This window comes from Prunus avium, chromosome 7 (genome assembly GCF_965620075.1).
Source record: "Prunus avium chromosome 7, drPruAviu1.hap1.1, whole genome shotgun sequence".
In the NCBI taxonomy this organism is placed as follows: domain Eukaryota; kingdom Viridiplantae; phylum Streptophyta; class Magnoliopsida; order Rosales; family Rosaceae; genus Prunus; species Prunus avium.
This window is the reverse complement of record NC_142290.1, coordinates 37,029,782-37,041,159: the sequence shown is the minus strand read 5'-3', so window position 1 is coordinate 37,041,159 and position 11,378 is coordinate 37,029,782. Positions and strand designations below refer to the sequence as shown.

The 11,378-nt window shown below is 40.7% G+C and overlaps 2 protein-coding genes across 2 annotated transcripts; one reads left to right on the top strand and one right to left on the bottom strand.

The window, feature by feature from the left end:
* Positions 1-486: 486 nt before the first annotated feature.
* On the top strand, positions 487-5,818 carry S1P (SITE-1 protease). The gene is made up of 10 exons (XM_021975162.2): positions 487-1,202; positions 1,670-1,798; positions 1,964-2,116; positions 2,324-2,440; positions 2,607-2,791; positions 3,013-3,276; positions 3,396-4,467; positions 4,729-5,226; positions 5,356-5,416; positions 5,510-5,818. The coding sequence occupies exons 1-10, from the start codon at positions 630-632 to the stop codon at positions 5,599-5,601; spliced, it is 3,144 nt and encodes a 1,047-aa protein (XP_021830854.1). The 5' UTR covers positions 487-629; the 3' UTR covers positions 5,602-5,818.
* Positions 5,819-6,454: 636 nt separating this feature from the next.
* Positions 6,455-11,157, bottom strand: PERK1 (proline extensin-like receptor kinase 1). Its single transcript, XM_021975160.2, has 8 exons — positions 10,132-11,157; positions 8,835-9,389; positions 8,480-8,566; positions 8,294-8,364; positions 7,942-8,018; positions 7,388-7,535; positions 7,095-7,256; positions 6,455-6,970 (listed from the first exon to the last, which is right to left on the bottom strand). The coding sequence occupies exons 1-8, from the start codon at positions 10,694-10,696 to the stop codon at positions 6,650-6,652; spliced, it is 1,986 nt and encodes a 661-aa protein (XP_021830852.1). The 5' UTR covers positions 10,697-11,157; the 3' UTR covers positions 6,455-6,649.
* Positions 11,158-11,378: the final 221 nt, after the last annotated feature.

Sequence of the window (11,378 nt, the reverse complement as noted above, 5' to 3'; positions counted from 1 at the left end):
GCTCACCACTTTAACCCAAGGTGTATCCTCACCACCCTTCTCAACACTTGACACGTGTCCCTTGGCATAACTATAGTTAACTCTTTACTTTGTATTTATACAACCATGGTTATGTAAATATACACATGTCAAATGTTAAAAATAGTGGTAAGGGTACACCTTGGGTTAAAGTGGTGAGCAAAAATACTCCCCTTTTCAAATTGTCACGTAAGTCAACAAACTTCAATTTGACGAATTTTATTTGTTACTATTGTTGAAGATGCTCTAACATAGAAACTCGGCTAGAGAAAATAAACTGCAGGTACAAATTGGACCGGGCATAGAAACTCGGGTTGTGAAAATATTCGATGGGCCAGAGGGCTTTAACAAGATTTAAAATTATTTATTTATTTTTTTACTATTTTATAAAATTAAAATCTGATAAATTTGAGCCAAAAAAAAGACAAGTTTTTTTTTAAATTTTTTTAATAGAGAATAAAAGACAAGTCAGCCAAAATAGAAAGCAAGACAAGTTAAACTGAAAGATTAAACAGTGCTTCTCCGGACCGACCCGCATTTTCTCCGATGCGAGAGCTTTCCCGCCAAATCAATGAAGCGTCAACGCCAATCTTTTTAGCTCCGTCGTCGCCATGACCACTTCTCCTCGTACCTCCATTCCATCGCTTTCCCTCGTCTTCATCTTCATCTCCATCTGTGTCTCGATCTCCATCTCTCTCCTCCATTTCAAGACCCAAATTTCCCCAACCCTAGACCTAAACCGTGGTACGCTAAATTCCTCTCATCCTCAAACCAACCGCCAAAACTACGTCGTTCGATTTGCCGAATACAAAAGGGCGGAAGAGCACCGTGAGTATTTGAAATTGAGTGTTCGATCCGATGGATGGGATTGGATCGAGAGGAACAACCCGGCCAAGAAGTACCCTACAGATTTTGGATTGGTTTGGATTGAAGACTCGGCGAAAGAAATAGTAGTTTCGGAAATTGGGAAGTTGGGGCTGGTGAAGGATGTCAATGCGGATATGAGGTATGGGAGGGGTTTGCTTGCAGAGGAAAAAAGAGACAAAGTTGGGGCTTTTGTCGATGGAAAGAAGCGGCCGGGGAAAATTTTAACGGCGATGTCCTTTAGCGAAGCCGGCGGCGATACACATTTTACGGCCACAAGTAATTATTCGATTAGCTGGAGAAGGCAGCTCATGGCTCAGGTGGGTTTTGGTGCATTTATATGAAACCAAAAGAGCTTCTTGCGCAATTCATGCGTTTCTGTTTTTATGACCAGAAATTGTTTCTTGATTTCCATTTCAATTGAGGAACAGGAAGGAGATTGAAGTTGGGATTCGTATATTTTTCTATGGGTGTTAATCCTATTTTGTGGGAAAGGTTTATCTTGGCTAAGCTACAAGTCCTTCCTAATTGGGTTTAACTTGATAATGGCGGAACGTATTTAAGACTATATCACTTCACTTTGTTTTTCTCAATAAATCCAAGATAATGTGGAGAAGCCCTCCCTGTTTTTTTTTTTTTGGTGTGTGTGTGTCTCAAATACTGGCCATTTTGAAATTAAATTTGGAGAAAGTTCCAGCAGTGTTCCTTCTTTTTTTGGTTTGTTTTGATTCTTGAAAAATTCCTTGGTGTTTATTTTTAATTAACTCTCTTAATTTAATTCTTGCAGAAATCTCAAGTTACTTCATTATTTGGAGCGGATTTTCTCTGGGAAAAGGGGTATACTGGTACAAAAGTCAAAATGGCCATATTTGACACTGGCATTCGAGCTAATCACCCACATTTTCGTAATATTAAGGTACTGTTTTCTGGGAAAAGAGGCTCGAGTCTTTTCCCCTTGTGGGTGTTTGTAGTCAGAGTTAATCACTGTTATTTGCCTTATAAATACATGTCTGTTTGCTTATAAAAATAAAAGTAAAAATCTCGGTGCTATGCCGGTTTTCAATTTTGAGCAATTATGCAGGAGCGCACAAACTGGACCAATGAAGATACATTAAACGACAATCTTGGACATGGGACATTTGTTGCTGGTGTTATTGCTGGTGTAGATGCAGAGTGTCTCGGTTTTGCTCCTGATACAGAGATTTATGCTTTTCGTGTGTTTACAGATGCACAGGTAATGACATCGGACATTGGAAGATTTATTGACATGGCATTATGACTAGAATGATATAGATTATCATTTTCGAAAGAAAGTCTTTGAAAGCAAGATTTAGAGAACTTTGTATTCAAGCCATGGTTTTAAATACTTTGCTTCGTGGCGTTTCATTTGGTTAATCAAATTTAGCAAGATTATGAGAAGCTTGTGTTCAGCTTATTGCAGGTATCATACACATCATGGTTCCTTGACGCATTCAACTATGCCATTGCAACCAATATGGACGTGTTAAATCTAAGTATAGGTGGACCTGATTACTTGGACCTCCCATTTGTAGAGAAGGTAAGGCTCCTTGGTTAATTTTCTGTATTTCACAAAGAACCTTTTAGTGTGGTGGTTTGGACCTGTATCAACTTGTAGATTCTGCATTGAAACACGTGTGGGCATATATCATACATGTTGTGCTATTGAAGTGTGGAACTTAAATTTGTGCTCCATTTGCTCACAGGTTTGGGAAATAACTGCAAACAATATAATTATGGTTTCGGCAATTGGAAATGATGGACCGCTTTATGGAACTCTAAACAATCCAGCAGACCAAAGTGATGTCATTGGTGTTGGTGGCATTGACTACAGTGATCACATTGCTTCTTTTTCTTCACGTGGCATGAGTACTTGGGAGATGCCTCATGGGTAATCTAATATATTTTCCTTCATACCACTTATTGCGACTCTTATCTTCCTTTCCCATGGTTATGCCTTTTTTAAGAGATTAATAGTGCTGTATATTTTCAAGTGTTTGGTGCTCTGATCTTTACAAGGTTTTTAAGTGATCTTAAGGCATTCAATCCTTTGTTGTTCCTTGGGCCGTACAAGCTATGTTAATGTTAACTATATAAGTTTTCTCTGCACAGTTATGGTCGGGTGAAGCCGGATGTAGTCGCATATGGACGGGACATTATGGGATCTAGGATCAGTACTGGCTGTAAAAGCTTATCTGGCACTAGTGTGGCAAGTCCTGTGGTTGCTGGTATGGTATGTCTGCTTGTGAGTGTTATCCCTGAGAGCAGTAGGAAGGACACTTTAAATCCGGCAAGCATGAAACAAGCATTGGTTGAGGGTGCTGCGAAGCTTTCTGGTCCGAATATGTATGAGCAAGGTGCAGGCAGGGTCGATCTGTAAGTTCTCCTGATTTATAGGCCCTTTACTTTTTTGTACAGATCTCATTTGCGGTTATTCTTACTGTTCAGCGTTGGTACTACTGGTTTTCAGTTTTAAGTTTTGACTTTTTGGTCAGGTTAGAATCATATGAAATCCTTAAGAGTTACAAACCTCGTGCCAGCATCTTCCCAAGTACTCTCGATTATACAGATTGCCCTTACTCCTGGCCCTTCTGTCGTCAGCCGCTTTATGCAGGTGCCATGCCTGTTATCTTTAATGCTACCATTCTAAATGGGATGGGTGTAATCGGCTACGTTGAAAGTCCACCCACATGGCATCCTTTAGATGAAGTAGGGAATCTTCTAAGCATTCACTTTACTTATTCTGAAGTTATCTGGCCTTGGACTGGTTATTTAGCGCTTCACATGCAAATTAAGGAAGAAGGTGCACAATTTTCTGGAGAGATTGGAGGCAATGTTACTCTTAGGGTATACAGTCCTCCAGCTCAAGGAGAGAAGGATATTAGGATTAGTACTTGTGTGCTTCAGTTGAAATTGAAGGTTGTCCCTACTCCACCAAGATCAAAACGAGTTTTGTGGGATCAGTTTCACAATATTAAATACCCTCCAGGTTATATCCCTAGAGACTCTTTGGATGTTCGTAATGACATACTTGACTGGCATGGGGATCACCTGCATACAAATTTTCACATTATGTTTAACATGTTACGAGATGCTGGGTATTATGTGGAAACACTTGGTTCGCCTTTTACTTGCTTTGATGCTCTCCGGTATGGAACACTTCTTCTGGTAGATCTTGAAGAAGAGTACTTTCAAGAGGAGATTGATAAACTGCGGGATGATGTTCTTAATTCTGGACTGGGATTGGCTGTGTTTTCTGAATGGTATAATGTGGACACGATGGTGAAGATGAGATTCTTTGATGATAACACACGAAGCTGGTGGACTCCAGTCACTGGAGGCGCAAATGTTCCAGCGTTGAATGACCTTTTGGCTCCGTTTGGGATTGCATTTGGAGATAAGATTCTAAATGGCGATTTTTCTATTAATGGTGAGCATAGTCGGTATGCATCTGGAACAGATATTGTGAGGTTTCCACGAGGTGGTTATGTGCACAAGTTCCCTTTCCTGGATAGCTCTGAGAGTGGGGCCACTCAGAATGTACTTCGGACTCCTGAGATGACCACGGTAAGCAGGAAGGCTACTCATTCAACATTTTCTTTTCTTTTTTCATATCTCAACTTGAATGAGACTCTCTGTCTCTTTGTCTCTTTCACACACACACACACACACACAAAATTATGCAATATTCCTTGAACCAAAAGTTGATTTAACCACGTGCAGGACATTTAGAATATCAGGCATGCAGGCATGTATTTCCATTTTGATAATTAAACTCAATCATGATTCATATATGATTTTGATTATGGTGCCTATTGACAAATGCAGGCAGATTCTCCCATTCTTGGTCTTTTAGAGGTGGGTGAAGGTCGTGTTGTAGTCTATGGAGACTCTAACTGTTTGGACAGCAGTCATATGGTAACTAATTGTTATTGGCTCTTGAGGAAAATATTAGATTTTACTGGTGGAAACATCAAAGATCCTGTGCTTTTCTCAAACTCAGTTAAACAAAAATCAGCTTTATATGTGGAAGACAACCAATTACCATCCCGTAGAACGGATGTGAATTTCTCTACATATTCTGCTGTTGTGGAAAAGGAAGTGATCTGTGGGAGTGACTCTGTATTTGAAATCTGGGGGACTAAAGGTTACAGTTCACAGGTCAGGGGAACAAACAGAAGATTACCGGGTTATTCTGTAGTTGACTTGGATAGAGGTTTAAATTCTACAGTCGATACTTCCAATTTGAAGCATCCCAAATTGCTCGTGGAAAATAGAAGTGATTCTTTGGGGAACAGGTACTTCGGCCTGTTCTATGGGGATGAGGTAAGCCAACAAATGGTTCATGAAAAATTCGTACTTTGATTAGAAAATGATTCTCTCTCATGCTATTCTCTTACTGCATACTATAACATGGTAATTAATGCTGAGAGTTTCTTCTAAACCTTTTTGCAGCTTGATATGCCTGTGGTTGTTCCTAGTCATTGGCTTGTTCCTGCAATAATTGCTGTAACTGGTAAATGATCGTTGACTCTTCCAATTCGTCAGAAGAAATGTTTACATGGTTTTAAATGTCGTTTACTCTTAAACTACTTTGCTGCTATTGTAGGTATTTTGTTAGTTTTGAGCTTTTGGAGAATTCGACAGAAACGACGGCGGCGAAGGAAAGGATCTGGCTCTGGCCGGTTTTCTAATCTATAGGTCCGGATGATTTTTCCAGTAGCCTTTTTTTTTTTTCTTTTTTCTTTTTTTTTCTGAGGCCTTTGATCTCTTGTAGCGTTGTTCTTGTAATACCGTCACGCCTACCAGAGGATTTCTTTGTAACATCACTTCACTAATTCAAGAGTCTTGTTGTCAGCACCACAGGAAACGATTTTGTATCTGTCAAGGTTTGATAGAAGAATTTTTGGTTTTTATAGTCAATTTGTATTCATGGTAATGATGAGTATCAGACAAGAATTTCGAAAACAAACGTAAAACATTCAAATTCATATCGTTTTCTTCATTTTTACTTCCTTGGAAAACAAACGATGGCCAAAAATATTTAAAAGACAAAAAAAGAAAAAAAAGTGAATCAAATTCTTGTACATACAAATTAATAGTGTTCTTCATTCAAATTTCCGATGTACTTCATTAAAATTCGAGGATTTTTGTTATGAACAGAGTTGTATTTTGCCAAATTCGAACTAGCAGAGAGGTCTACCTATTCCCGGTCCCCACCAAGTGATGAGGGTCATAAAATAAGAAGGGCATGTGCAAGACAGCACGAACAGCCAAGAAGCATGGGCTGGTGGGCATCTTCTTCTTCTTCAACCAAAAAAAGTTAAGACTTTGTTTGACTTTGTCAGAGATACACAGCTTTTTCTGTGTTGGATATGTGGGCCGCGACACCACTAGGGTAGGCACTAGGGTTGGAAAATTTGGCTTTGTGTATGCCTTTCATGATGAACAGAATTTGAGCAAACCTTTTAGAAAAGGAAATGGAACCAAAAACCATCATTCAAAAAACATGCACGCTTGTTCATGGGGCGCTTAATATGTAAAAGAAGAAAGATTAAGCCACAAATAAAAGAATTGGATAAGGTTATTTGTAAACTGTTGTATAAGCGCTCCTAAGTACACTGTAAAACCGATAGTTCAAATGGATGAAAAAAAAAATATAGATTTAATTGGTGATAAACACGTTCTTGAAATCAACGTAGGAATATGGGGGGTCGCTTTTTACAGGAAAATTGGTGCATTGGCTGTGTCAAGAAGTTCCACTAAAACCTTTACTGTTCTTCTTAATCCTTCCCATCTCCATTTCTCGGGTGGTTAGGCGGCTTTGGCCTTCACCGCTGCTTGAGCCAGATGGGTACAAGCCATACTCACTGGTGGGTGCACTATACTCGCTGCTACCACCATACTCCTGGCTTCCCAGTGCCATCTTCCTGAATTTTTTCATGTCCTCTTTGTATTGGCTTGTGTCATAGTCTGAGCTCCCATATGAACTATAGACATTGCTCTGCCCGGGCCTGATTCCTTCATTGAGATCAGACAAAGAAACATCTCCCTCTAAAGCACGGACAACCTGCATGTATCAAGTAAATATTGGTCAGAAGACACTTCAATAATTGCACATACAGAGGATATGAACTTGCATCAGCACACGAGGAGGAACGTGAAAGCTTAAGCTCTTACTGAAGAAAATTTACCTGACTCATTCGAGGCCGACGCCGTGCAGAATGACGCACACAAGCTGCAGCACAAGCAACCATGCGAGCCATCTCATTGGGGTCATAACTATTCTGCAGCTTAGGATCAACCAGTCCATCAAAGTTTCTTTCTTCCAGCGCTCGAGTTAACACAGGCCTTGCCTGCAATGCCACAACATGCTCTCTATAAGTACCAATGATATTCCAGCAACCCAAAACCCAAATGATAAAAGCCAAAAGGGGGAAATCTTGATCAAGAACGCAGTTCACAGACAAAGCAAGTTATCACTCACCCAGTCTACCAAACTATCCTCCATGAAAGTTTGAGATGCATCAACAGGCCGGCGTCCAGTAATCAACTCCAAAAGCATAACCCCATAGGAGAAAACATCTGACTTGTCTGTGAGTTTTCCACTTGAAGCATATTCTGGAGCCAGATACCTGAAGGTAGCGAGCATGTAAGAACATGAATAATAAGTGTGTATATATATACTAAGCAATGCAGATATATCACGATAGATCATTTAGACAAGCTAAACTAAGATGAACATCTCGTCATCACACCAAACAACATTCACAACAATCTTGAGAACCTGAGACCACTCAATCATAGCAAAGCAACAAGGGTTGACAGCATGACCATATACATATGATTGCATACAGTTTGGGTGTTCATGCAATAAATATGTTCTATGAAAAACAATAACTAGAAAGAGAGAATCAGCTCAAGCATAGCAACAGACATTTTGGAAGAGATGGAAACAAAAAAATCATGGTCCTACTTTGGGTCAATCTCATACTAAAATCATAATGATATCAATTTTAATATGAAAAAAATGGGTCTTACCCAAAAGTTCCCATCACTCGGGTGGAAACGTGAGTATTAACATCAGAAGACAGCTTGGCAAGTCCAAAATCCGCAACCTGTGACAAAGATGGTGAATCTCAATCTAAACACTCCTTGACACGATCACAACCAATAAACTTTAATATAATCACCTAGAACTGATCAAATTTGAGCGTAATATATCTCATTCAAAATAATTTAAGCACCAACTTTCCAAGGCTAAGTAATAGCCGGCCATATATCAACAAGAACAAAACTCAGGCAGCCAACAACTTGCCATTCAGGAACTAACATTAATTTTAAGAATTGTAAATTTTGGAAAGCCGTAAGAAAATCGATTGACAGTCCATACCTTCGCCTCAAACTTGAAATCCAAAAGTATATTAGCTGCTTTGATATCACGATGAATGATTTTAGGATGACCTGCATGCATGTTCAGATTATTACAATCTAAAATCTGAAGTTATAATGTCAAAGACTATTTAAAGTGATTCTTTTTCAAGTGCATTCTGTGTGTGCACGGACACGGAGAGCTTACAATCCTCATGAAGATATGCTAGTCCTTTTGCAGATCCTAAAGCAATTTTCAGTCTGGTGGGCCAATCCATGGTAGGTTGTCCTTTTCCTGCAATACGAACAGTCTATCAGATCCTTGTAACCAGAAGTATGAACCAACATTATAATGGTAAATATCACCTAATCATAACCTAAATTCTATAGACGCGTACTTCACATTCGCAGATGGAAAATCATAACACTAATGATGAGAGTTCACCATATAACAATCAAGCAACAGTCTATCAACTTGACTATTTAAATTCATTGTTTTACTTTTGATTAAAGGTGTTTATCATCATAAACTCAATAATGTGTGCGGAAAAAAACAAACTTACCATGTAAGTGGAACTCCATAGTTTTATTTGGAACAAATTCATAAACAAGTAGTCTCTCCGATCCAGTCATGCAATACCCAACCAGTGAAACAAGATGTCTGTGATGTACACGGCTAATAATTTCAACTTCTGCCTGGAATTCACGTTCCCCTTGCCCACTTCCAGCTTTTAGCTGCTTGACTGCCACTTCCTTCCCATTCGGAAGGACTCCCTTGTGTACATATCCAAATCCACCTTGTCCAAGGAGATTGGAATCCGAGAAGCCTTCTGTTGCTAATGCTAGTTCCTCATATGTAAATGTGCTTTTAGAGAATCCCAAGGTATAGCCTGGTGGAGGTGGTGGGAGTGGAGTTTCACCCCCTGAATAATTGGAACCAGAACCTCCACTGCTGCTTGTGAAAGGTGGTGGTGGTGGTGGGGGAACATACTGTGGTGAGTGTGGTGGACGTGATGCTGGAGCTGGTGGAGGAGATGGCTTTGGCATCATTGTGACTACATGCTCTGCGGGCGGAAGATTTTGTTGCCACCGATGTGGTGGACCACCGTATGGGTCATCTGAAAAATACAACACTAGGAAATCAGTATTACCATCCATCTGGATAATCCACAGCAATGATATGTTTTTGTTCACGGGCAGTCAGACGCAAATTTTTAGGTGTACAAATAAACTTCCTCAGAAAATGTCTTCTTTCAAACAAAACTGGAATAAAATAATAAGTCATGGAAACAAAAACAAAAAGGCAACCATAAAACACCACGAGTCCTTTAATCCAAGTGAAATGTTAAAAAGAATCCAATGTCTCTTAAGAGAGTGACGGAGTGATTGATATTCAAAGATTTGAGAGTAAGATTCAGAATTCAAGTCAGAGTATTTATAAGTTGGAAGTTTTCTGCTTGATGCATAACACGATACATAATGACCATGAAATAGGACATAAGGCATAACCCCTGAATATAGCATGCTTTACCAGATTCACCAGGGCTTCATGTTAATCCATACAACCACACAAGCAGAAGTCATCACCAATTGGGATAATTATAAACAAAAATCATTGCAATGCGAAACGATGGCAACATTGGAGGGGGAAATGCAGAAAATTGAATTTATAAATTTATACCATGACCAAATCCATAGGGCTCCTCTAAACCCACAAAATCTAGCTAAAGACCATTTCTGCATACACAGTGATCAAAATGGTCCAAATGAAACCGAATCTAAAACTTACCCCAAAACACAAACAAAAAAATGGTACCAAAACCAGATCACAAAATCTCAAAAAACAAAGAAAGCTGATACCTTTAGGCCCAGGAGGCGGCGGGGGAGGTATATAATAGTTTTCGTCATCCCTTCTCCTCCTCTTCTTCTTAGTGCAAAAAATGCAGAAGATAGTCAGCACCGCAAAGATCGCCACAGCCCCAATGGCAATCCCGATTATAACCCCCGAATCCAAGTTCGACGACGATGGCGGAGAAGGCGGAGAAACCGATTTTGGAGGCGGAGGACTCCGGGTCGAAGGCGTAGTGCTCGAACTAGTCGGCGGAGGAGGAGAGCGGGATGTTGAACTCGAAGGCGGCGGCGGAGAGGGCGGAGAGGGCGGAGTAGGAGTGGTCGACGGCGGTGTGGGTGTGGTTGATGATGGTGGTGGAGGTGATGAGAGAGTGGCTGGTGGTGGTGCGCTCGGGGTCGATGGTGGTGGCGCGCTCGGAGTCGATGGAGGCGGTGCGGTCGGAGATGGCGGGGGTGGTGAGGTGTTGTTGGTCGCCGGTGGCGAAGACGGTGCCGGAGCTGCTGGTGGTGTGGTTGTGTTCGTCGCCGGCGGCGAAGAAGGCGCCGGAGTTGTCCCCGGAGGTGGGCTCGACATTGCTGCTACAAATCAGATGTGTCGAAAGAAATGGGTAGCTGATAAACAGTCGTTTCTTGCTCCGCTGAACGAAAAGCTTTCTCCTCTTTCTCTCTCTCTCCAAAAGAAGACAGAGAGGGCAAGAGAGAGAAGTAGAGAGAGAATGTCTAGCAGTTAATGGAGGGAGAGAGTAGGAGAGAGGGCAGACAAACACAGACAGATAGCGTTTGCTTTTTTGGTTTCGGAATTAGGAAGGTATTTTTGTTGCTTTTTTTTTCTCTCTCTTTCTGATTTTCTATTTCATTTCAAAACAAACAATTCTTCAGTCATCAGACTTCATCACATGGCGGTAGGAGAGAGAGAGAGAGAGAGAGAGAGAGAGAGAGAGATCATCATCGTCTGCTTCGCTGGAACTGTGCTGTGGGGAGAGCTCACCACTCACCAACTTGCCTTTTGGCTGAGACCAAGTAGAGCCGCTGTAGTCTGTAGGGAGGAGGTCTTCTTTCTCTCTTTCCTCGTGTGGGGCCCGCGTGGGACCTACACGATTAGTCCGCGCGTTTCTCCGTCTTTCACTCACTCGGCTTGTGATTTATTCTCTTTTGTTTGGGGACGGCGTTTGTTTTTTTTATATCGTTCTCGCACGATATTCGTATATCATGGGTCCAAATTAATTAATTTACACAAAATTTTTATTATGTTTTAT